The sequence below is a fragment of the Chlamydotis macqueenii genome, chromosome 6 (genome assembly GCF_036417535.1).
Source record: "Chlamydotis macqueenii isolate bChlMac1 chromosome 6, bChlMac1.mat, whole genome shotgun sequence".
Classification (NCBI taxonomy): Eukaryota; Metazoa; Chordata; class Aves; order Otidiformes; family Otididae; genus Chlamydotis; species Chlamydotis macqueenii.
In genome coordinates, this window is record NC_141561.1 from 14894367 (window position 1) to 14919259 (window position 24893).

At 39.1% G+C, this 24893-nt stretch overlaps 1 protein-coding gene across 1 annotated transcript in view; it reads left to right on the plus strand.

Annotated features, from left to right (window-relative positions):
- The window catches only part of CNTNAP5 (contactin associated protein family member 5), a 287941-nt gene that overhangs the window by 183482 nt on the left and 79566 nt on the right, over positions 1 to 24893 (plus strand). The window contains exons 12-13 of the mRNA XM_086750483.1: positions 6926 to 7045; positions 18832 to 19032. Of these exons, the coding sequence (XP_086606609.1) occupies positions 6926 to 7045; positions 18832 to 19032 (321 nt within the window). The remainder of the gene's footprint in view (positions 1 to 6925; positions 7046 to 18831; positions 19033 to 24893) is intronic.

Consider the following 24893-nt stretch of genomic DNA (forward strand, 5'->3'; position numbering starts at 1 on the left):
TCTGAGTCTGTAAGAACAAATCTGTCAGGCCTGAGGTATACAAACAGAGGGTGAAAGTCAACTCCACTTTGCCTCAAGGAGCTCTGAGTGTTTTGATGAGAATGCTTAATTCGGTCTCTGTTGGCATTTGTGCATATCAATTTGCCCAAGGTCAGTCCAGGGCTGGTTACAGATCTGGTTGCAGATCCCAAGAGAATCCCCAGTTCTTACTGGCCTTTCTAATCTAACCAGTACATAAGTTTTCACCTCAGAATATAGTAATAATAATAATTATAGGAGCTGTTATTGCTTTTTGCATCTAAGCTGCAAAGAATCACAGAGCAATGAAATGAGTCCCAAATGATCCGGCAGTAAGTACTCAACCTACTGTGAGTGTTTCATGACTGTGCAATTGTTAAGAGGTGGTTAAAGCAACATGCATCTCACTGCTACATTTTTAGCTGGGAAATGGACAGTGTCAGCGCCTCCCAATGAAACAAAGAATTAAAGACCTTTAAGTCTCTTCAATGTATTTCATTGATTGTATCGCCATAAAATGTTACCTCCCTCTGAGAAATTGAAAATTATCAGCTACACAGCAATACTACAGGATTTTAGTAATATACTAATCGTAACTAGTACAACTCAAATTCTGAATCCCCAACTCAGAGTATTTGCAAAAAAAATGTCTGTGATCATCTTCCAAAGTAATTGGAAGTACTCTAGAAAAGATATATTGAGCATTTTAAGGTTTACTTTTCATTCATTTTATTTTTTGAGGAAAGTTATCTTGGTGTCCATTACATTTGAAAAGGACAGAGTCCTCTGATAAAATAAACCAACCAAACAATTTGCTTTTGATTTGGAGTTTATGCTCTTGGTTTTATTTATGCCAGTAATGTACTGCTGGGTGGAGGGGAGAGAGATTTACCTTGCCTGGTCTCCCAGTATTAAAACTGAAGTCTAGGGATCGCTATAACCTTTGCATTAAGTCCAACAGCCAGCAGTATTTTAAATATGGAAAAGGAGTGCATCTTACTGGGTGAATAACAAATTTATTAATCCATTGATGAGAGGAGGCTTTAAACATTTTGCTCCCTAGGGATTATTTGCTGAAGTTCAAGTCTTTGTACAAGGAGCAATCTTTTGATGGTTTTTTTTTTTTTTTTTAGACAAAATAGAACTGGAGGTGGAAAATGAAATTAAAGTGGTCTGAGAGAGAGGAGAGGTTTTATAAGTTAGGAACGTGGGGGCAAATGAAACAGAGTTGTTAAGTAGTCAGGAGAACTGAGGCCAGCTAAAGGCTTATCAGCCAAGGAGCTCCACAATGAAATGGTAATCATGTGCTTGGTGAAGGCTATCATGGAGACTGCAGGTGAATTGGTTAGGGCAAAAGTAAGACTGGAAGACGAATGTCAATATAGTAACTGGTAGTCAGTGAAAAATGAAATAAAAAGATGTTATGTTGGAAACAATGGAAATTTGACCTTGAAAATGTTTGTGCTGAGCCATGTGCTGTTAAATATTTCAGCTATGGCAGGGATACAATCTCCTCTGGTTTAAGGACTGTAATTAAAACAGTTGGATTAACAGGTTCAAGATACTTCAGTGAGCTGAACAGTCATGAAATTGCTCATATTTAAAACTTGTCAGGCTCTTGCAGCGTATTGAATCAAGGCTGAAGTTTCAATTGCAGAGCCAAGCTAAGAGGGACTCCAGGCCTGTAGGACCTGACTGCAGGGTGCAGAGAGCTGCTGTGTGTGCTCTGGCTGACCAGCCATGAGGATCTTGATGTAGGAATTAGGAAATGAAATTCTCTAGTTGATTTTACACAAAAAGTCAAAATAGGCTATTAGAATGGCATTAAAATCTCTTAATGCCTTTCTGGCATTGAAGTCTGAACCATGGATCTATAATTCGAACCTTGATCAATCAAAGTGCATATTTATAGTTTTGCTAGGATGCTTCTTTTATGCATGTAGTGTGTGTTACTTGAAAAAAAAATACGAGATGTATATGTTTCAGATTCATAATTTTGATTTTTGGCCTTATGAATCTTTATATCGCAGGAGATATAAGAGAAGTGATGTTGATCTGACTGGGCATAAGGTGTTTATTTTATAAATGTTGATCAAAGTTTGACAAAACATTTCTTAAGCACCTGGGAGGATGAGAAGTGAGAACTGAAAGAAAATATGGCCATTATGATCAGTGAGTAAAGCAGTGTTCAAAATGAATGCTCTGATGGGATGAGTTGTTGATCTGAAAAGCTAGTTTAATTTGAGATACTTAAAGCTGAAAGAGATACCTGAGGGAGAAATTGAGTATATGTGTTTCACTGAGGATTATAAGGGGTTGGGAAATAGATGTCTTGAACTCCATCAGTATTGTACATGCCTGAACACCATCAGCACGACTCATCCTAGCAGGTAAGCAAGAGCATGTATAGTACTTAGGGAAGGAGCTCTTCGTATGAAGAATGGGGCTCGCAGGCTGTGTCAGTTTCAGTAGCTAGCTCTGGAAGGTTTTAAAATCTATTTGTGAACATGGCAGTAGCCTCTAAAAAAAATCCTTAAAGGTAATTCTGGGAAAAGAAAAAAAAACAAGCCTATAAAAGACATGCAGTCTCTTTGAGACTGAGATTTCTGATGTCTGGTTTCCCTTACTAAATCTTGGACCTTGGAGTCAAGCTGTTTCTTGTTTTATCTTCCTGGAATAGCCACTGTTACCAGCAATAGCACATCAGCTAAATTCTGCCCCTATGACACCTTTTACACGGGTTTTTGCCTTGTGCTGTAGTTTCCCCTAATGATTTTACCTGCCATACCTGACTGTGAGATCCAAGCCGTACTTGCAGAGGGGTAGCATGGGTTCATGTACACTGCTGACATCTCTTTCCATCGAGCACTAGCATAATGCAACTCTGTGAAACAAACTGCTTCATCCTGACTGCCTGTGGGAACTTGATGGCAGGAACTGCAGTGCTGGTGCTGTGTGGCAATGCAGCTTGTTCCCAAAAGGGCCTGAGGAAACGCAACAGGGGCTGAAAGTCATTAACTGTCATTCTCAGTTGGTTCTGACTCAGCGAAGCAAATGTTACTGAAAACTATCATTTTATCTTCAGTGGCTGATACGTCAAAATTAGTCCCAAAGAAGTGTGGAACAGTTAGAGAAGGAAAACTGATCTTACTTATTTCAGACAAACAACAACTTAGAGGTTTCATTTTTGAAATTATATTATCAAAAAGTGCTAGTGCAAAAACAAACTTTACATGAGCAGCCTATAAAGAACATTTGTTGGTTTTTGGTGAACATTTTAAAATCTGAAAATAAATTTAAAGGAGTGCAAGTATAAACACTAAAATGCTTCACAGAAGGAAATAAAATAACCTTTTTTTAATTTAAAAATAATACTTTTAAATTGTTGATGATCCTAATGAACTGATGAACACCTCTGCTTTATTAAAAAGGTGTAATTACTGCAGATGTTGTTTGACATTAAAATGTACGCATTTGTCAACAGTTCCATAATTACACTTGGTGCTTGCTTTTTGAAAGTGAGCATGCAGAAATGGTTGATGACTCTTTAATGACAACTACAATAATAGTTTCCTATTGTTCCCAAAATGACCACATCTCCATCTACATCAGAGAAGTAAAATGGACGGCAGTTTTTGAAGTTGAGGCTCTGGGGTCTTAACAGTCACAGCTGACTTTGTCTGGGTTTTACTTTTGTATGATGTTTCTTATTGCATAAAGAGAAGAATGACTGCAAAGAGATCTTGTCTTCCATTGAACCATAAAGACAGCTTCAAGTTATTGTCACTGGAGTAATAGGGCTTTTTTCGGCAAATGGAATTGCATAACTTTATTCTGAAACAAGCAATCAGCTCAGCCTGCAAAGACGTTGAGCAGAGCTTGGAATGGATGGTGCATTTGAAATGTCTGTAGGGGCATCTACCAGTGACTGGAAAAAAAATATCATTTTCTCCTTGATGAGAAGGATAAAGCATAAAATAGCAAAAAAGAAAACTAAAAGCAATGGTCCATCCAATCTAGAAGTATGCGGTACCAAGCGCCTAAGATACAGACATGTGAAACTTTCAGTGTGCAGCTACAAAGCAAACTGTCCCCCAAAACAGCTTTTCTCTAAGTCATGATATTTAGAATATGTTTTATGTGCTAGAGCTCAAGGTTTATAGACTTTTCCCACTTCTGCTGTTGCTCCTTAGTATTTACTGCTGGAATTCTCATATAACCAAAAGGAAAACATACCAGGATGGATTTTCTTCTTGTAGACATAACTGTAGTTTCACTGAAGCTTGTGCATCCTTTCAGATTTATAGCGGTTGAGCCCCTAGCCTGATTTCTAGCTCTATACAGCCTTTTTTTCCCCACAGTTGCAGTGACAAAGAGGGCATCTAAAGGTGAGTATCATCCCTGTTTGCATAAGCCTACATTATTAATAGCTGAATCTTCACATCTTTCCTTGTTAATTTGGAAAAAAAAGTGTATCTGGTCTCCAGGCAAAATGACAGTCAAGAACAAGCAAAACACTTAGTAAGAAAAGGTTTGTGATGAAGAATGAGTTTCTAGCTGTGCCAGTTCACTGACAACATATTAGTTTTATATCTCTGCTTCTTGTACCGTCCTTTGTCTTAAAAAAGACTCAGCAAACAATTCAGGGAAAGCAATTGGCATATTCCCTAATGAGACAAGATAAAGTGTCCTGTAACGATGATGACAGCAAATTCACTAAGTGAACTGCAGTTTGAGAACTTTGCAAATTGATCAAACCATGATTCGTTGATTGCTTACTTAATCGCCTGTTACAGTCCCTTTCCTGACCCTCCATGTCCCAGTTGCTTTTGTCAGCACTTCAGCGACTGAGGGACTCTCTGTTAGCCCCTCAGGTTGTGAATTGTGGAAGAATATGTTCTGGTTTGGGGATTTAACTTTCTTTGAATTTACTGTGTGCTCTTGGCCAGCTATCAGAGGGGAAATTTAGAGATCTGGACTCCTACAGTGCTTTCAACATCAGACTAATGACTGTTAGGAAGAAGCTTTCTTAATTCTGTTTATTATAGGATGGATACTAATTAAAGCATTGTCTCACCAGGTGCTGAGTACCTTAAGCAGCTTCTTAACTCCAGGAAGGGTAATACTGTGCATATTTAGCACTTAGTGATGTTCTTTCTGCTAAGATGTCTGGTCAGGAGGGAAGTGTACAAGGGGAAAGCATATTTTGGTGAGTGGTACAAGTGATGCACTGGTGAGACTCTTAATTCATAGGCAATTTGGAATTGGAGTCCCTAGAACTGTGGTTCTGTTTTGTTGGCAGAAGTGAATAAATGTCCAAGTTCATTAAAATCTAAGTGATGAACCGTCTTACAGCATTCTTCAGAATAATAGTCAGACAAGGCTACTTCGTTCAGGCTGACCATTTAAGCCTTTCTAAAATTTGTTTCTTTAGAGAAACTACTTTTAGTGAATGAGGGGAAAGGAGGGGTGTGAGTCCGTGTGCGCACAGGAGTGGGAAGGAGGAACTATTCCTGCTGGTGCAGAGCAATTGCTGTCTTCTGCAGGAGGCTGGGACTGCATTTCAGAGATGGCAAAGTAGTGCTGTCCCTGCACTCAGTCTGCAAATCTTGAGCTCCTTCCAGATGAAAGGCACTGGGAACTTTGCAGTTGTAAATACAACCTCGACACAACAGATATTGTGCCATATCAAGTTTAACTGTACTGCTCTGCTGCTTGAAGAGTTGAGGGGACTTGGGAAAAAGATTTGCGGTGGCTTATTCACAAGTTCCCCTGAGTATCTCCCAATCTGTGCAAGTACTGTGTTTGCTGTATAATGATGTACAAATGTTCAAATAGTAGCTAACTGTACTCTTAAAATTAAGGGTTAAGTAGAAGATAGATTTGGCCTCGCAGCAGCCAAACCTGACATCCAAATACATTTCTGTATGTTCTACTACTGGTAGCATTCAAAAGCTTACTTAAAGATTAGGGGTACTTCTGTTTGCCTGCATTTCTGTTACTGTGTCTTCCACAGAACACTGTCTCATAGGAAGAAAAAAAGGAAGTCTTGATCTATCTGCTAAGTTAATCTGTGGTTTTTATTGTATTTGCTGACAATTAGTTGAACAATCATAAGCTGTTATGGAAAGTTACCTTGTCAGTGTAATCAGGTAAGTGTTTAAATGGGTGGAAAAAAAAAATCAATCCTCCTGCGATGCAATTTAATGTTACTGTTGCTCAAGATCCAGGATCATACATGTGACTTTCTGATACCTCATAACTGTGCCTCTGGGATGTGTTTCTCTTTGCACCACGTGGAGTGACAGTTATGATATCTTGCTTGAAAACATGACTCAGATACAAGGAATTGCACTGTCCTGTGGTAGTTTTTCCTCCTGTTCTTGCTCCTTGAGCTTTTCGCAATGGCTTGTTTTCATTTGAGTGGTAGTTGGTGGTAGGGCTTTATAGATACCTGTAACAATATCCTTTAGGGAAGCTGAAGACCGGCAAAAATGCCAGTCTTGTGCATTGACAAGGCGTGAGCGCATGCCTAGGTAGTAAATTGTCTAGACGTGTGTGTATCATGTATGTCTTTGAAATATCATTATGTGGATGCATATATCTATCACTCCATAACTAGATGGTGACATGTTTGAAAGTTTGTATCCATTTACTTAAGTATTTACATACTTTAATCCAAAATAAGGCCAATGCTCATATCTTTAAAGCCACGGTGTGTCAAGGAAGAGATTAAATACATGCCTAATTTTGAGCATAGGCTCAAGTCCAAATGCAGTTACCTCTTTCACATGCTAATCAGCAGTGAGCCAACAGTTTATGCTATGGCAATGATTAAAGCAATGTTCATGCATAAAATGTGTCTGTTTTTTTCCTTTTTATGTGATACAATCTCTCTCTTTTTAAGCTATTTATGAACAATCTTGTGAGGCTTACCGACACCAAGGGAAGACGTCAGGTTTCTTCTACATTGATTCTGATGGAAGTGGACCACTTGGACCGCTCCGTGTTTTTTGCAATATAACAGGTAATGACCTAACTTTATGTTTGGTGCTTTATCTTGCCTCTAATGTTATTGGCATGTCTGTCATTGTAGTACTAAGAAGACTCCACAATCATGTGTGTCTAAGTAGTGAAAAAAGAGAACTAGTTGTAACTGAGGTTAGACTCTGAGGTGTAAATAGGTTCCATGTAAAAGTGATTTTTAAACTTTAAGTTTGAAGGACTTGCCTTGTACTGTTGATAAGTGGTATTTACAATGGTATTTGCACCTTTTAAAGGGCACTGCGGATGTATTTTTCGTAGTATCACAACTTTTAATGAGATGTTCATATTTTTTACTAAACATGTAGAAACTTGGAATTCAAACCTTTTGTAATTGTGAGTAGTTTCTTAGCTTTACTAGAACAGCAGATCTGGAAATGATTGTTTTATTTCTTGCACTGAGCTAACTTTAAACCTTTCCAGTCTGACTTAAGCAGGAATACCACCCCTCATACTAGTGTGCTGCATCTCATATCCCAGAGAACAGAAATCCTGATCATCCTGGGTATCTGTATGGAGGAGGAGGCATGCTGCTCTTAGGAGGAGGGACACCAGAAAGACAGGTAGTGGAGCAAGAGCCTAGCAAAGTGACCTGTTGGTTGAGACTTCTCAACCTTACACTTCTGTAGTTTTAAAATGAAGTGTGTTTCAAATCAATATCATGTCTGGCTAACTTTCCCCTTAAGTGGATCCTTTTTTATATATAGGACTGTCATGCAAGGGTATGAGAAAAGATTACATAGCCTATATTGTGGATTCGGGGTAGATGGCAGAACATCCTTTCTGCTTTTTATTTTTTAAATAGACTGTTACCTGTTCGGCATTTTTTGCTTCCTGTGGCCAATTGTGGATGAAATAATATTTTATTACCCCTTCTAAATTGGCAATTCTGGTTGAGCTACATTGCCATGTATTACCTCCACCCTCAGTCCTGAAGAATAAGTACTCAGGATATTCGTATTTTATCCTTAATCTACTTGTACTTAAAGTGTCTCAAATTAAATTTTCATTTTGATTTAATTGGGCAGTCATTATGTTAATTAAATGCACACCAGTTAATTATTAAGTATGTTTTTTATTCAAGTGTAACAAATATTTAATAAGATGTATCTCCTTCACTGTTGTTGAGTCTCATAAGAATTGAAAGAGTTTCACCTTTCTGTCTGAATATCCTTCCTTGATCTCCAGTATGGGAAATATGCTCATTTTTATTATTTATCATATAAATATATGTGATCAAAACATTGTCAGTGCTTTTTATCTCTACTGAAGAAGTAGAATTTTTGACAAAATCCTTGCAGAAAGCATCTGCTTTCCTCAAATAAATTTTATCTGGCAGAAATCCAGAAGACATATACCTAATTTTCTTTCTATCTGTAATGAACTTGATGACATTCTTATTTTGTTTTGGTTACGAGAAAAGTGGAGGTAGGGAAAACTGATAGAACCTCCCAGCCTGGAAAACTCTTGTATTTCTTCTTTTCCCCTAGATATGTCTCATTTTAGTCAGGGGAAGGTCATTTGTCACAGACATCTCTTTTTTTTTCCTATTGCATAAAAGAGGACTGAGGCAAAGAAAGAAATTACTATTTTTCAGCTGTCCCAGAGAGTTTGAGGTACAGTTGGATTACACTTCTGTATCATCTGAATGTGGTTTAGGTCCCTTAATCACAAGAGCTTCTTTTCTCTCTGGGAACATACCTTGTTGTTTTTCTGATAATAATTGCTTACAGTAATAGATTAAGTGCAAAGTGGAAAAAATAACTCAACTTTGTGTACACAAGCATGGATTCTGAATTTGTTAATCTTTTTTTTTTTAAGATAATACTTCTGCATAGTTTTAGGAAAGATCAATATTCAGGGAAAGTAAAAAAAAATGGAATTCTGTGTTGCTGTATTAGGAACATACAAGGAACAGAGACATTATTGTTCAGTGACATAAATCTGTATCACATCTCTGGTGGATGGAAAAGTGTAGATGTTTAGAAGCATGGATGGCTTCCATGTATGAGGAAACTAATTAAAAAGATGGTGAAGGGAACTGTTGCAGGAAGGCATGGAGATCATATATGACACAGAGAAAGCCAATAGAGATTGATTCTTTTTCATCATATAGGAGCTAAGAGACAGTTATATTATTAGATAGCAGGACTTGGTGGTTTTTTTTGTTTGTTTTCTTTTTCCTGATGCAATGAATAATTCAACCTGAAGCTTATTACCACAGGGGATCAAGGAGGTGAATATATCAACAAAGGGGGGAAAAAATGGCTGAAAAAAGCCCTAATCTTTTCTGATAGATTCAGAAAGTGCAATTAAATGTGGAGTTTCAGTTGCAGCTACCAGCTCAGGCAGCTGTGAGGCAAAGATCACTGGGAAATAGGAATGAGTTTCAGCAAAACCTTTTGCCTTCCCTGGCTTCCTTGGGTATCTGTTCTGCCCTCCGCCCCCCAAAGGCAGAGGCGGGCTCCTGGGCTAAATGAAGCTTTGCTTTTACTCAGTCTGGCAGTTCTTTTTATATATAGCTTAAGAAGAAGCTTAGAAGAAGAGGCAACCTCTTTATGCTTAAAATGTGTTCAGGCTGAAGAATCTGGAGGTGAAATGGAAAAGTGACTTATTTAATGCTTTTAAAACTAGAGGTGCAATGAGCTAATGACTTCTGGGAATTACAGTGCCTTGAATCTGTGAAGGATGAATTCAAAAAAGGAATCAGATCGTCAGAAATGAGCAGCATCATTGCATTTGGAGAAGAGGGGTGTTCCTTGATGTTCACGTCCATTTGTTTAAAATTCTTTCTGATTTTAACCTGTTTAATTGGACAAATAGGGATCTTGTTTGTAGCCAGTTGTTGACCAGGGCAGATTAACACCAGCTTTCTCACATATTGGTGTCTGGTCATAGGCATGCAATATGTGATATGTTCATATAGGAAGGATCAACGTTACAAGTTAATTTATTGTGTCTGTGGTCCCAATGATTTTCTGCTGCTTGTCAACTTTTACAGCTCACTGCTGAAAAAAAAATCTGATGAAAGCAGAAAATTGTGATTATGTGTGTTGCCCAGGAATTGGACAATCATACAAAGAGGGAAAGAGAAATTTTGCAGGGAAAAAAAAAAAAAGAGAAAAACAGTATTAAAAAATACAGAGCAAATTTTCAGCATGGCAAAAATGTAACAGTAGAATGTCACAACATATCTGCTGATACCAGAGTGAATACATGTATTTATTCATTGTCTGGAGAAATGGCTGAAAAAGCAAGGTGACAAAAATTGTAGATGACATACTGTTGTTTAAGTTGATCAAGAAGAGGGAAGAATGTGTGAAGCATTTTGAAGGATCTTATCTTGAAGGCTTTTTATTTCTAGTAAAAATAAAATATGTTGTTGAAATAGGAGGTTGTCAGGAACAGTAATATATCTAATTAAAGGCGTAGAAAGATATGACTACAAAGAGAGGTTAAAAGTAAATAATAAAAAAGAAAATAATTTAGATTGGGAAGACCCAAAGTGAACGGGTCTCATTGACAGAAGCTATGTTCATTTTTGTTTTCCTACAGTAGGAATAAAGACACAGTTCAATGACATCGAAAGACGACAAACTCGAAACTAGGGAAAAAAAAAAATCAAGACAGTGCCTTATTAACATAATGTTTTCTTCACCTTAAATACCCATTACACACCCAAAGCAAAGTAACTTTCACAGGGAAATTTGTCATCTGTAAGAAAAAATGAGGAATCCACACCAAATATGGGGGTGTGTGTGTGTGTGTGAGAGAAATGAACCAGGCAGGCTCACCAGCCAACCCCTACTTATATACTGAGCATGACGTCTATGGTATGGAATACTTTTTTGGCCAGTTTGGGTCAACTGTGCTGGCTATACCGCTCCCATCTTTTTGCACCTGCAAATTAGCAAAACCTGGGAACCTGGAAAAATGTGCTTGATCTCTTAGCAGCAACTAATAACATCAGTGTATTATCAATGTTCTTCACATACCAAATACCATACTAAATACAAAACAGAGTAGCTACTGGAAAGAAAATTAGCTCCATTTAATCCGAAACCAGCAGCCCAATATCCAAGACATTTGGTTAGAATGCACTTGAGTCACTCTGTTGTCATACTTCTTTACTGATTCTGGTTTACTATATGCAGAGGCCATAAAATCAATAATGCTTAGAAACTGCCATGACAAGATCAATGGTTAATTTTGTCTTGGCCAGATAATTGTCCAGTCCTCAAATAGCTTGCCTTCCCCCTCCGCTTTTTTTTGCTTCAAGGATGCAGATTGGGGAAATATGAGATCTCGGCTTTTGCTGCTAGTCCAAAATCTATTTTTGAAACTGCCATAATGAAAGAAACATTAACGAACAAAAATATATTTCTCCTTGTTGCAAATCATCTCTGTTTTGCAGTCTCATCTCAAAATGCAAATATTACCTATTTTTCTGATGCAAGAAAAGTAAAGCTTTGTTTTCTCTGTCTCAGAAAACTATATAGAAACTGTATCTAAATCTCAAAGTAAGGGATTCTAAAAAGGTGTGAGGGAGATTGCCAAAGTTATACTTGCAATTTTTTATAAACTGCCTCTAGCTTTTTTAATTTTTTTTTTCATTCAGCTAACAATGATGCAGGTTTTGTTCTTCCACAGAGTACATATTCTACGGCATATAAAGAGAGTTGAATTCAGGAGGGTACAAGTTGTGTTTGTATCTGAAGTGTCTAAATACTTTAAGTGTCTGAATAGTCCCACTTAAGTATAATATTTGGTCAGCTATTTGAGGAAAATACTGTAGCAGTTCAGCTTTACTCACTTTGCTGTGAACAAGGAGCAGACTGGAGTAACAGATGGACTATGACAAAGCAGAGCTGGCTAGACCTCAGTCCTTGCAATAGGGTTCCCCATTGATGTTCATGACATAATTGTGGAACTGGTGGTATTACTGTCCACAGCATCCACCTTTCCTTTTGTTTCCAGACAAGAATCTCGGTTCATGTGCTTGTATAACTTATGAATCCATTTTGCATAAGGAGTAATCTCCTTTTACTTTGTATGGCAATTACACTGATACAGAAGTCACCTTGTGATTCAGCCCTTGTTACATCTCCTGTGGACTTGGCTGACTCTCATGTGGAAAGGAGGGCTGCCACCATTTAGGCTGAGGCAATAATAGAGAGGAGGAAGTGGTCATGCTCTTAGCTGTAGTTTTATTACCTGCGCCTAGTAGTTGTGGGAGAAAAACTTAAATGATGAAACTCTCTGAGATTCTTAGAATGACCTAGATAAGATTTAATAGCTTTGGACTTCTTAAGGAAGTTTTTAGAGTACCATTTTTGTTTGTTGGTTGTCCTTTTTTGTTTGTTTGTTTTTTGTTTTGTTTTGCTTCTTTTTTTTGTTTTTTTTTTTTTTTATTATGAGTGTACCTTGCAGTTGTAATTGTGATTATTTCTCCAGTGTAATTATCACTGGAGAAAACAGCAAATGGAAATCCTTTACAAATGATTTACTACTTTTTAGATAACAAAACAGTTTTAGATCCTCAAACACTGTAGGTCTTTTGGCACACTGTAGTTCGACAATTTATACATTTCTGGTTTGAATTTTCATTAAGTATTCCAGAACTTTATAAAATTAAAAAACTTCAGTGTTTATATTACGTCAAAGACATTGTGCTGTCAACTACTGCCTTGCTGTTTTCTGCAAAATCAGTGTTGCAAAATTGTTGTGTTTCTTATGAGTATCACAGCAGAAGTCCTGCAGGCCTTCTTCACTGTCACACTAGCACAGATGACTGTGACTGTGTATTTTCCTCTAGCCTTTACCTTTTAACCGAGGGTTACTGCAACTTAGTCACACTCCTGCCACATTTGCAGGGCTCAGAAGTTAGAGGTACACTGTGGCTCTCTAAAGGTCACGCCAGCTGTTTCGGTTACCAGGATTGGATCCGTTTGCCGGAGACATGGGTGTCTCGCACCATGTTGGAAACTTGCAGGTGTCCTGTCCAGCTCCTGGTACTGCACCAGAACACCAGGTCTCCTGTGGGCTCCACTTCTCAACTGCCAGGCTAATGCAGGTGTCTGAGCCACCACAAGGCGTAGGAAGCAGCAGAAGAGCGATTATGTTGACTCTGTCAAAACTCACCTTAGATAAAGGAGACTGAGTCAGAGAGGACTGCACTGGTGTCACCAGTGCCGTGACTGTGAGCCTCCTGGAGAAGCGCCCATTTTGCACTGGGAAGTAGTTCAGTGACTGCCCCTTCAATTTTTGGAGAGGAATATTTGTGTCCATAACAGTGCATTGTGGTGCTTCTGCACTGGCTGGAAGTAGCTGAATCTGAAACTAGGAGGCTGATGAGCACGGAACAAACTGCAAAAGCACATACTGCTGAGTCAGCCAGCAGGGAAAAAAAAAAAAAAGGTAGAAAGAAAAAAATGGATGGGTCATGGGTTTTATTTCAGACTCGGAAAACACCTCATTGGAGTCAGTAAATTAAAGTTGTTTGTGATAAGAAATTGTCTTTTCGTAGTCTGTTAGAGCAGCTGGGTTAAAACTGCCACTGCTGCTTAAATCAGTGCAGTGTTCAAGGAGGAGAGCCTGTCTTTGGTGAGGTTACTCTTGTAGCTACAGGTACAGCTTTCAGGACAATATTTGGCATTCAATGTAGAGCACCATGAAATAAATGCATCATATGAGCTCTCAGAGCAATTTTTCTCTCTCTCCTGTAGCATTTACCGTATGTTTGGCTTGTTGGCAATTTAATCAGTCTGAATAATCTTGTTTTGTGACAAACCTCCTAAATCACAAAGGAGTGATGCAGTTTGTATGGGTGAAATGTGCTCCACAGAGATATTTCAAGTTGAAGAATAAAAATGAGAATTAGACAATACAGAACTCATTGAAAGCCAGTTTTCCAGCTGCTCTAATTTCCCACAATTTGATTTGTGTGCCATCAAAAGCAACTTGGAGGCTTCCAGCAAGATGATAAAACTATGAGTGTGGCTAAACAGAGGGTCTAAAATGTGCTGAATGCGTTGCAGTCCCATGCTGTAAAAACATCTCCTAGGACCAAATACAAGCAGCATAATATCCTAGTAAATTGGACCATTAAATAAAACTGCAAAGTCATAAAGCTGTAGCATTACCCTGAAATTAAAGCATTGTCACCTTTGAATTATGGAACAATTTTACAAGCATTTAGGAAATCTGCTTTTCAAAGCTGCATTTAACTGTTTCAGGTTATACAGTAGAAGATGTGGCTGCACTCTCCTATTGGATTTTGAAAGACTTTAAGCATGTGTGTGGTTTGAAATTTTACCAAGCTGAGAAAGTAATAAAATAATAAAGTGGATTAATAGAAGGTAAAAATAAACAGTGACCTTTGCCTGGAGAACAGTTTTTTCATCCTCATTGCAAATTCACGAGGGCAGAGAGAGCTCATTAGATTGAGTAAACAGGAAAAAAAAAACGTATCATATGGGCAGATGTATAAGGATAATGATAACCTCTTTGTTGAAATAAAAGAAAAGAGAGCTTTATCTGCCTAGTTTAGCAGTTTCCAGATACGGAGATGGCCAGAACAAGCTAGTGACAGTAAACTTGGTTTGCATCTATGATTACTGAGTCACTGTTTAAAAATATAATGAAAACAAACCCAAAAAGAACAAAGATTCTTTTTGAAAAAAACAATCCCCATATTGTGAAGTAGGAACAGCATTTGGAGCCCAATTTTCAAAAGCCATAGACTTAATCTGTGCAGAGGTATGCATTTGCAAAGGCAAATGCAAGCCATTGCAGACAGCTGTTGCACTGCTTTCTAACTGTAGTGATCCGTGTGCATGTTCAGATTGCAGCTTTGCTTTTTATGTAGGTCCTGAAGCATGCCTGAAATGCAAGCTCCCAGATTGTTGTCAGTAGGCTTCAGAGTATGCGCTGATTGAGCTATAAGGGTATAATTCCTTGAACTCATTCTGAGGCAAGCATTTGTACTCTAGGAGCATCCCTAGCTAAACCTGTGCATGTGAATTTGAGAAAACAGTATGATATTTTTCCAAATGCTGCCTGGTGTGAGGTGGAGAAAATCATGCTTGAATAAAACCCTAGGGTTGACCTGAGTGGTAAAGGTCTTCAGAAGAAAGGTTGGGTTTATTTTTGTGTGTTTTTCTGATCTGCAGAAGCAAGTGTAAATGATCTTGCTGTTGTCTTGGAATGGTTCAAGAATTTGCTGTCTTCCAGCCCTTAGTTCTCCCTCAGCTGAAATGCAGAATGGAGCAGTGTCAGCTCCCTCACTCTGTCCAAAGAAAAGTAAAGGTTAAATTGTTTTCAAGCTCATTTGCTGCATGTAAACCAAGGTGTGGCCTGTTGAAAGAAGGAACTTTTTCGGGCTTTTTTTACTGTGATGTGAATATAATCTTTTATTCTTCTAGCAGGTTGCGTGTGACTTTGCCTCATGTCCCTCTTTCTGACATGGAAGTACTTTCTCTTTCCCTGGGAAGTGGGAAGAAGTGTGGCTGAGATGGCTGAATACATCTCTTTCTCTTTTCTTCCTCTAACATTGTTGTTATCAGCTCTTTCTCTTGCATCTGCAGTGTGTCGGGCTGCCCTTCTAATCTGAAGACTTCTTTCCAGATGCCAAGTTTTCAAAGCTGCTTTCATTGTTTATTGTTGTTATTCTTTAAAAATAAAAAAAGGTACCAGAGGACACGTTTGTGCTCTTTCTACACCAGCTGTGTGCGGGGAAAAGAAACAAACTTGAATGGTGGTAGCTTTTGCCACCCCAGAGTCATGCTTGCTGCTGACTGTGACCTTTCTTTCAGTAGATCAGTGAGCCAAAAGTATATATTTTTTTTGAGAAGCTGTACTGATGGTTACTTTTGCTTCAAATATGGAGTGTAGAGGGAATCTTTGAAGTGACCAGCAAAGCACAGATTTGATCTGTAAAAGTAATAAGCATAACAGATCAGGCATTTGTAGATGAGGGAATGTCTGAAATGTAACTCCGGAATTCTTCCCTTCCGCAATTGCTTTTTTTAACTCTGTTCTGATGTACTTGCTAAATCACAATTACTTTGAGTACAGAAAGAAACTTGATTTGATTTGTTTTTCCTTTCCCTTCTTATTTCTAAAGTCACCTTCTCATTTCTAAAAGATCCCATGGAGAAGAGCAGTTTTTGAATGTCAATGTTCAGATCTCAGAGGGACAGCTGAGCGCAGCTGTAATGGTAGCACCGCCATTGAAAACTAATGAACAATCATAGAGGAAGATAAGAGAGAGAGACCTGCCACAGTCTGTCCAACACATTTGTTAAGGAATTCTTGTCCCTAACTATGTTTGCTGATGTGTGGTCCAACCTTAATAAGTTTTCACTAGAAAGCCTTTGTTGCTTCTAAATCTTGATGCTTTTGGCTTTTCAAGTACCCACACAGCACCTTTCTCAGTGTACAAGTACACAGCCTGGAAAGCACAGTAGTGTTAACCACGCTGAAACTCCACCATTAGGCTGCTGTACTTCCTGAGCAGCACTGTAGCCACTGTTGAGAGAATTGATTTTATTGCAATTTCTCAAAATTATGTTCATAACTCTCAGTGGGGAGGAGCTTATGACTACCCATTTGGTATTTCAGCAACCAGTTCATTCCATCATCTCTTGGTGTTACATCTCGCTTACGGTATCAGCAACTTGATATTTGTCTTTTTGGTAGACAAGGTCTACTAAAGGTCTACTCTGCCTTCAGTGAAGGCAGTGGTTAAACTTCTACCAACTTCAGTAAGAGGAAAGTCAGCTCATCCTCAACTGCTTCTGAAAAATCCAATCTGTTCATGTCAGTCCTTGAGAGAACAAAAAAAAAGTGGAGAGACTCTGGCTGATAAGAATCACTACTTTCAGATGTACAAGATACGTGTTATGAAGTCATTGAATTATGTTGGAAGCAATATATGTGCAGGACTGTGCAGGGTATTGTGCTACAGTGTTGATTGTGATTACAGCCACTGGGGCAAGTTTTACAAGCAATGAATTTGTAATATTTATTGTGATTTTTATCTAACTTTTGTATATTACACATTGCAGTAGTGTTTCATTGAGCTCCAACTCAAAGGATCCACAAGCAGCATCCTAAACTCAATAAGAACAACAGAATTACAGATACATGAGCAAACTCCTTCTGTCTACCATCACAGAAATTGAGTGCTGTGAGTAATGTATGGTTTGCTGAGCCTAAACTGGTCCTCATCGTTAATGCCATACATTACTGGGAGAGTAATTTCTCCGTAACTTGCAGCTAGATGTTGGAACAGACATCTTTAAATAGTTTCCAGATGTTTGTTACTTGCCTGTCATCTGAATGCCTCCATAATGACAATCCTTTAAATCATCTGAGTGTCTTTTCACAGATAGTCCATTTAGGATTTTTATACACCTATTAGAGTTCTGTTGAAGTAGTCTGTGGGATATTTGTAGCTCAACGAAAAATACTTCAACTGCAGTGCATTGCAGTGGCCACAAAGCTGCTGGGCTCATCATGCCAGTGCTGTGCAAAAACGACAACCAAATAATCTGGTAAAATTATCTGAATACTTAAATGCAGTTTTTAAGATTGGTTTAGAACAGATCTGGTTCAGATCTTGCCTCTTCCTCTGTAACTGCCCATAGGTTTCTGCAAATGAGATTTAAATCTTCCTCTTATGAACTGATTAAAATTTACTTCCTTAAATTTTTGCCCTGTCAGTATCTTATATCCTCCCTGAGTCTTTGATAAAGATGTTTACCTGATGTGACTCTCAATAACATGATGGAAGATGTGCAGGGCTCAGTCCTGTGAATCCTTTTTAAAGAGTTTGCCTTTTTCTTTGGGTCAGCTTGGCAGATTGGCTATTGAGGCTGTCCTTGTTACCTTGCCCATTGCTATCTCACCAGAACCAGCCAGGAAACAGCCTCCAAGCTAAGCTAATAGCTTCTAATTGTGATGTTCTCCTTATTGTGTCAACCCCAATCCTGGTCATGAGCTGAGTTGTTACAGTCCTGGTTGTGCTGAAGCCTACATTCTGCTTTCTATCACCTACAAAATTCCTTGCAAGGGCAGTGAAGGAGAAGAGAGTGGTCTTCCCAGCATGGAAAAGCATCGACATTTACAGTTAACTACAGATGCTGAGTCATATGTTGTTCTGTATCATCATCCAAACAAGGCATCATCAACTTATATGTAGAAAAATCTGCGAACTGAGTAAAATGAACAGTATGACTTCCATTTGGGTGGTAAGAACGTACTGTCCATTTTAGCTTTCTGTCAAGAGTTTGTGTGAGCTTATAAGCTGCAGTTCTCCACTACCATTTGTTGTTACAACAGCATGGGCTGTGCTCTGAGGTACAGCTATGTTTGCATGAATGTTACTCCCATGAGCCGTATTATTATGTCTTTTCTCTCACGGCCAAAGCCAGCTGAAATTTATCTCGTTTTCTTCAGGTACTTGGCAATAGAAGATGCTGAAAATCTCCTGTGGTTCCCAGGAAGTTTGTAGTTTGTCTCTTTCCCAGCAGGCTCTGTAGTGTTTGCTCAAGCTGGTTCAGGGAGAAATGGCTCTGTGTGCTGCATTCACCTGTAACAGGTCTTCATAACAGAGTGACCATTTCAGAGCCCAGAGTGACCATTTCAGAATTGATCCACTCTCCAATGCAGTAAAGCATTAGATTTCAATTGGGGTTTTTTTTGTTCCTTGCTCGTTGCAAGTTTTTTTGCTATTAACTTCTCGTTCAATCCTTTTTCATTTAACAGGAGATAAGATCTGGACTGCAGTGCAGCACAACAACACAGGGCTAACCAGAGTACAAGGAGCTGATCCGGAGAAGCCGTACACCATGTCCTTTAACTACAACAGCAGTGCGGAGCAGCTGGAAGCCATGATTAACAGTGCAGAGTACTGCGAACAGGAGGCAGCCTACCACTGCAAAAAGTCGCGTCTCCTGAACACCCCAAGTAAGTGCCATGATCCCAAATCTTTCCTTCTTAACTCTTACTGATTATACAGCAGATACAGGCCACACCGTGACTAAGGAGGAGGGAAAAAAAAAAAAAACAAAACCAAAAACAAACAAACAAAAAAAACCCAACCAAAATTAGTAATAGCAATACCGAATAGAGTGAAAAGCCTTTTACCTTCTCAGATACTACCGTGCAGCGCCTGTCCTCTGATGCAAGAGGGTCAGAGCTCTACAGGGGAATTTCCACTCCGTAAGTTCATGCATATAAAGGCTCTGAAAGCTTCTACAGTGTAATGTCTGTATGGTCCTGGTGATTCCTTGATTATTAGCAGCTCTTAAATTTGTTAGTAGGTTGGAAGAAATTCCACAGAAAGCCTTAAGGGGAGCTTGCAATGGGAGTTCCTATTGTGTTCAAAATACATTGCCTAATGAGTTGTAACAAAAACTCGCATGGTTCCAGCAAAGTTACTATAACACTGAGTGTTTATGGATCCAGTAATCAGATGCCTTACAGCCAGTTTATTTTTAAAACCTGTGAATTATGTCTTTTGTTATAATCAGAATTTACCAGCCAAGAACTGCTTGTATTGCTAATCTTTTTAAAAATAATGAAATCTGAATATCAGCATCAAGAGTAGAGCACAAAGGGAAAACAAAATACAGGCATAATTGCTCATAAAGAGGGGGAACTAATGTCTTACAAATACTTTCAGTGTTGCTGGCTCTTGTATCCCACACTGCTCTTGACGTGTTATAAAGATATAATCACACAGTGATTATTTCCAAAATCATTTGTAAAGATGAAGGCCACAATATTAGAGCAGATCTGAATCTGTTTGCTTTTACACATTTCTGTGATGTACTTGGTCATGTGCGTGCAGAAAGATACACACTGTGAGTGCATTTTGAGATCTGTTTTGTATGTGGTGCCTCTATAAAACGAGGGACACCTTTTAAGGATCCAAACCCATTTCTCCTTTTAAATTGTTTTTTTTTTAAAAAAAAAAAAAAAGAAAAAAAAAAGTAGTGATTGTGTAAATTGACAGTATATAAACTGTCCTGTTTCAGGGCTAAAGCTGTCTACTAACCGGCAGGCTAACTAACACAGTACCTGACAGGCAGCTCCTTTTCCACTTTTCCACTTGTGACTCTGACTCCTCAAGGGAGAGAATGCAGGGATGGTGTCCAGCAACGCGACTTGTGCTCTTGCAACTGGTGCAGTGCCACTGTTGTCCTGACAGTTGACCATACAAGAATTGTATGACTCATAACTCTTTAGTATAGCTCCAGCTGATAAATCAGAAGAAATTACAATCCAATACTGTGCATGTAGCAGAGACCATAATTTTTTCCTCTCTTTTTTCATCCTGTTGTATGCTTTTTAATTACACTTTCAATTTTTTATCCTGAACTTTCTCAGTAGCCTAAGGCTGTAAGTTTGGCAAGATGTGGAACATGCTCAAAAATAAATCATTTGAGTTCTTGAAACGGCAAGATATGGGAAACAATTTGTTCTTAGCTGAGTATTAAGTGTTTATAAATGGTAGAAAGACATTTTTTTCTCCTAGAGCCTTAAACAGCCCCATTAATTGATATCCATTTTGAGGTGAACTGCTGCTGTGTTATAGAAGAGCCTAGAGACCTAGTGGTGCTGAACACTGTAGGTGACTTCAAGAGTCCTAAGATTTAAAGAATTTACATTCCTAAACTTGCAGATGAGCTACGAGTGCAAATAACCCTAGGGCATTTTACTAGACTCACTGCCACCTGTGTTGTTTATGGTCAGAAGTAACTGGAGGGAGTTTGATTTGGGGTCAGAGTAACAGAACAAAAATAAAAATTCTTGAGTTTTGTTTCTTGATTTAGCCTAGGTTTTTGGATGCCTGAAGCACTATGTTCTCTCTGTGTTGCAATGTATCATAATGTGTAATTATAATTAATGAACCACACTTCAGATTTTCCTTCAGAATTCACGTGTATTGATGACAATGCTGCATTCGTAGGCCAGCGGGAAACGTTACATGACCTAATCCAGCCTGCTAAATATCACTGCTCATTAATACCTCTGGACTGAGCCCAGTGGTGAATGATTGATGGAAGGGTATCTCCCAGAGGTGTATCTGATCTTGACAGACCTATAAAATTCCCCTTTCTGCAAGGAATCGAATCCATTTCTGAGCTTCCTCTAGTTTTGGGGTTTATTTTTTTTTTTTTTTTCTGAGGAGATGGAATGCATGATTAGGATATCTCAGCTGGTAGCACCAAAACCCCAGATCCTTTTCTTCAGGATCTAAACATTACTGTGTTTCACTGAGAAGCAGTAAAAAGATTTCTCTTTCCTTTTGTATTCAGAATGTTACTCTCCAGCAAAGATGCATGTTGTTACATAGCAACTTTGGCTTTCACAGCTTTGATGTGTGGGAAAAAAAAAAAAAAGGAAAAATATAATGTGCAACAGGACAAGCATGGCACTCTGGACTGCCTCAGAGAAGAACCAAGGGAGGCTAGGCTCCTGGCTTGCATAAAATTAATTCTAGTTTATATTCTAGTTATATATTCTATTATATTCCAGTCAAGGAATATATTTTTCTTCTCTTCCTACTACCTCTTACCCTGAAGACACAGGCACATCCCCAGCGGGTGTGATTCAGCATGCTCTCCCCATTGAGTTACTTGGATTTACATCTGCAATGTGTCAGACGTGCAGTCTGGCAGTTGGCAAAGGAGTTTACTCATCTCCACCTCCTGCTGTCTGGAACTGCCTTATCAGTTCTCACTGTCATACTACAGCTTAGCTGCAAGCATGTCTTTGAAAACTAAAATTAAATTGCCCTGAACTGCATGTTTGTACATCTCTGCCATCAGATAGATTTTCAGGAGGTTTGTGAGCATCAGAATATATGTCTGTTCATCAGAGGAATAGCTGGCTTTCTCATGATGCTAGCAAATGAAACATACAGTTTATGACCAGTAATTGGAAGTCTCTTGTGACTTCTCCATGCCTGTTGAAGAGACACCCACATAACAGGAGCAGATCTGACAGTTGGCATTAATTAGGAAAGTCATCCACACTCTTGCTAAAGATTGCAGTAAAAGCAAAAAAAGGTTTACTGCCATCTCATCCCTAGAAGCACAGACCATCTGATGAGGACTAAGACAAGCTAGCAGGAGAGGAGGGGGTGGGCAGGAAGCTTGGGCAACCTCTAAATGTGCTGTCAGTATTCTGTGAATTTCAAGAGAAATTTAGGCCCTTGGGGCTCCGATTTCCTTTTCTTATGGAGCATCTCAGGTACTATCTAGGAGAAGAGTATGTGCACAAGGATAACTAAACTGTTAACATACCAGATGTTTGAAGGTATGAAAACACTAACTAAAAAAAAAAAAAAAACAAACCCTCAGCTCTGACTGAATTTGCTCAGTTTTCCAGAAGCAGTGGGTGTACTGAAAGGCTTGGGAAGCTGCCTCACATCCACCTTATCAAGGACTGACGGCTGTATCAGTGGCAGGATAGCTTGCTTTACAATACTTGGCTGACAGTCTGTCAAGTTCATAGCACATTTTTGTAGGCAGGGACTGAGAAAAGATCAATCCTAGAGCAAAATCAAAGAAACAGGAATGTCTTTAAGTGGTGTTTTTTTCCTGCCTTCTTCCTTATTTTTATCTTTCCAGTAGAATTCCCACACCATGTCATGTCAAGCTTTGATTTCAAACAGCTATTCTATAAAACACACACCTCTTCCCTGAACTTTCTGCCTGTGCCTCTTACGATATGTCAAGTCCCAGTATTATGCAACTTGCACACAGGTTTCCACCTCTTCTTCTCCCCTCTGCCTCCCAGCTAGACCTGTATCTTAGTGCCGAGCTACCACCACATGCTGTCTCCAGGTCTGTGACCCCTTGTGCCCAACAGCTGTTTGCCCTCACCTGTGAACCTCTGCATTTGCATTTTGTACCTCTGTTACTGGACAGAAAGATGTAGTGCTACCTCACAGCAGGGAGCACATCCTATTTTCTGAGTTTAGACTTTAGTTTAGACTTAATTCTATTACTGAGAGACTTCAGTGGTGTTTTATCTATGCCCTGTATGTTGCTAGAGCTCTTTGTCTGTGCGGGCTCCCTCTTTAGTTCCAGGTGAGATCTCCAGTGATGACAGAGCATAAGATGCTAAGGAATGTCCTGCAGGATCAGACCGCTGATCTCTCTAGCCCAGGGTCCTGCCTCCGATAGTGGCGGCTGGAGAGATGCAGCTTAGGGTGTGTACACAAGTCTGGATGTTTTCAGCACATCCTTCAATATGTTCCTGTCACCCACAGTTGCTCTGTGAAGGGCATTAGAGTTCATGCCATTGCCTGTCCCTTTTAGGATCCACTACAGAATGGATGTTCATAAATTTGTCTAATCACTTTTTGAACTTTATAGTGTTGTCTTTCCTAGCTTCCTAGGAAAGCAAATTCCAGGAGTTTCCCTACTTGCTGTGTAGAGAACTGCTTTTTTTAAAATGTGTTTTAAACTAATGTTTTACTCAGTGCACTGAGTTCTGGTGCTGCAGGGTGTGGTGAATCACAATTCTGCACTCACTCACTGCTTTTTCAGTCCTTTTAGTTACCCTTCTTGGACCTTCGCTAGCTCTAGTATTTTTTTTCACCAGAAGTGACCCACACTGTTTGATGCATGATTTGCACCAAGGTTTCCTATAATGGAGGACACCTCTTTTTAGAGCAGTATAAATCTTTATGGAGAAAAGAGTGTGAAACCTGGGTTCTGATGAAGTTTTTTTACATAGATGTACCATGAGGTGATATTAAATGACCCATAACAAGCAGTCATTTACCGCTGGGGTTTTGCTCACTGTTATTTTATGCCTTTGAAAAATAATTTCCATTTTATCATTCCAAGTACTTTGAATTGTTATTGCATTACCAGGAGGCTATTTGTTATTGCACAAAATAATGTAGAACAGGGCAGTCTGCCCTCAAAAAGTGGTTCATATTAAAGGGAGTGGTGGATAAGTGACAGGTGTAGACTGTAGCTGTAATTATTATTGGGTAATTAGGATCTCCTTCTTGAGAATGATGGACTTACCATCTGTGTCTCCACCACGATACATTGTCTCTCCACTCCAAAGCGGCAGCACTGACAGCTTCTCCCAAGCACAATTTTAGATAACTTCTGCTGTATTTAGAGACTTTTGAACAGAGTTTGCCATAGTAATGCAACATGGATGTTTTTCAGCCCCCTTATTTCTCAGAAGAGATTTAGAGGCCGTTTTTAAAGATGCTGTATTTTTAGTAATGTGCAGCTGATTTAACTGCAGGTGGTCTAAGTGGAATAAAAAAAAATGTGCTGTGTGGGGAATTAACTGGACATCTAGTATGTCTGCAACCTATGAGTAATGGAAATATCATTATCCTAATTTCTGACCTTTTACTTCCTTCCGCATATATGATCCCTCCTGACTGGCAGTGAGGTGAAGTGTGCTATAACTTCCAGAGAAGGAATGGCAGTTACTTGCATTACTTCTCCTCTGGTCCCAGTGTGCTGCTCTGAGATTGCAATGCAGCCAAGAGACCAATGATGGGAAAGACATGGGGAGAAATCCTTGCTCTGTTATACACTGTGTGGCTTCTAACCCAGTGGGAGGAAAGCATGCTCCCTCCTTGAACTGCACTGCAGGAGAGGACAATCTTAATGCTACCTGACATGCTTCTCGAGTGACACCAGCAGGGCATGAGTCTCTTGGGACTACTCCAGTGAACACTGGAGCACCCATTATCTGTGTTTGCTTTAGACACAATACGTCAGATAGATTTAAAAACACTTCTTGAGGTGGGGACTGTTAGAGTAGTGAGGAAGAAG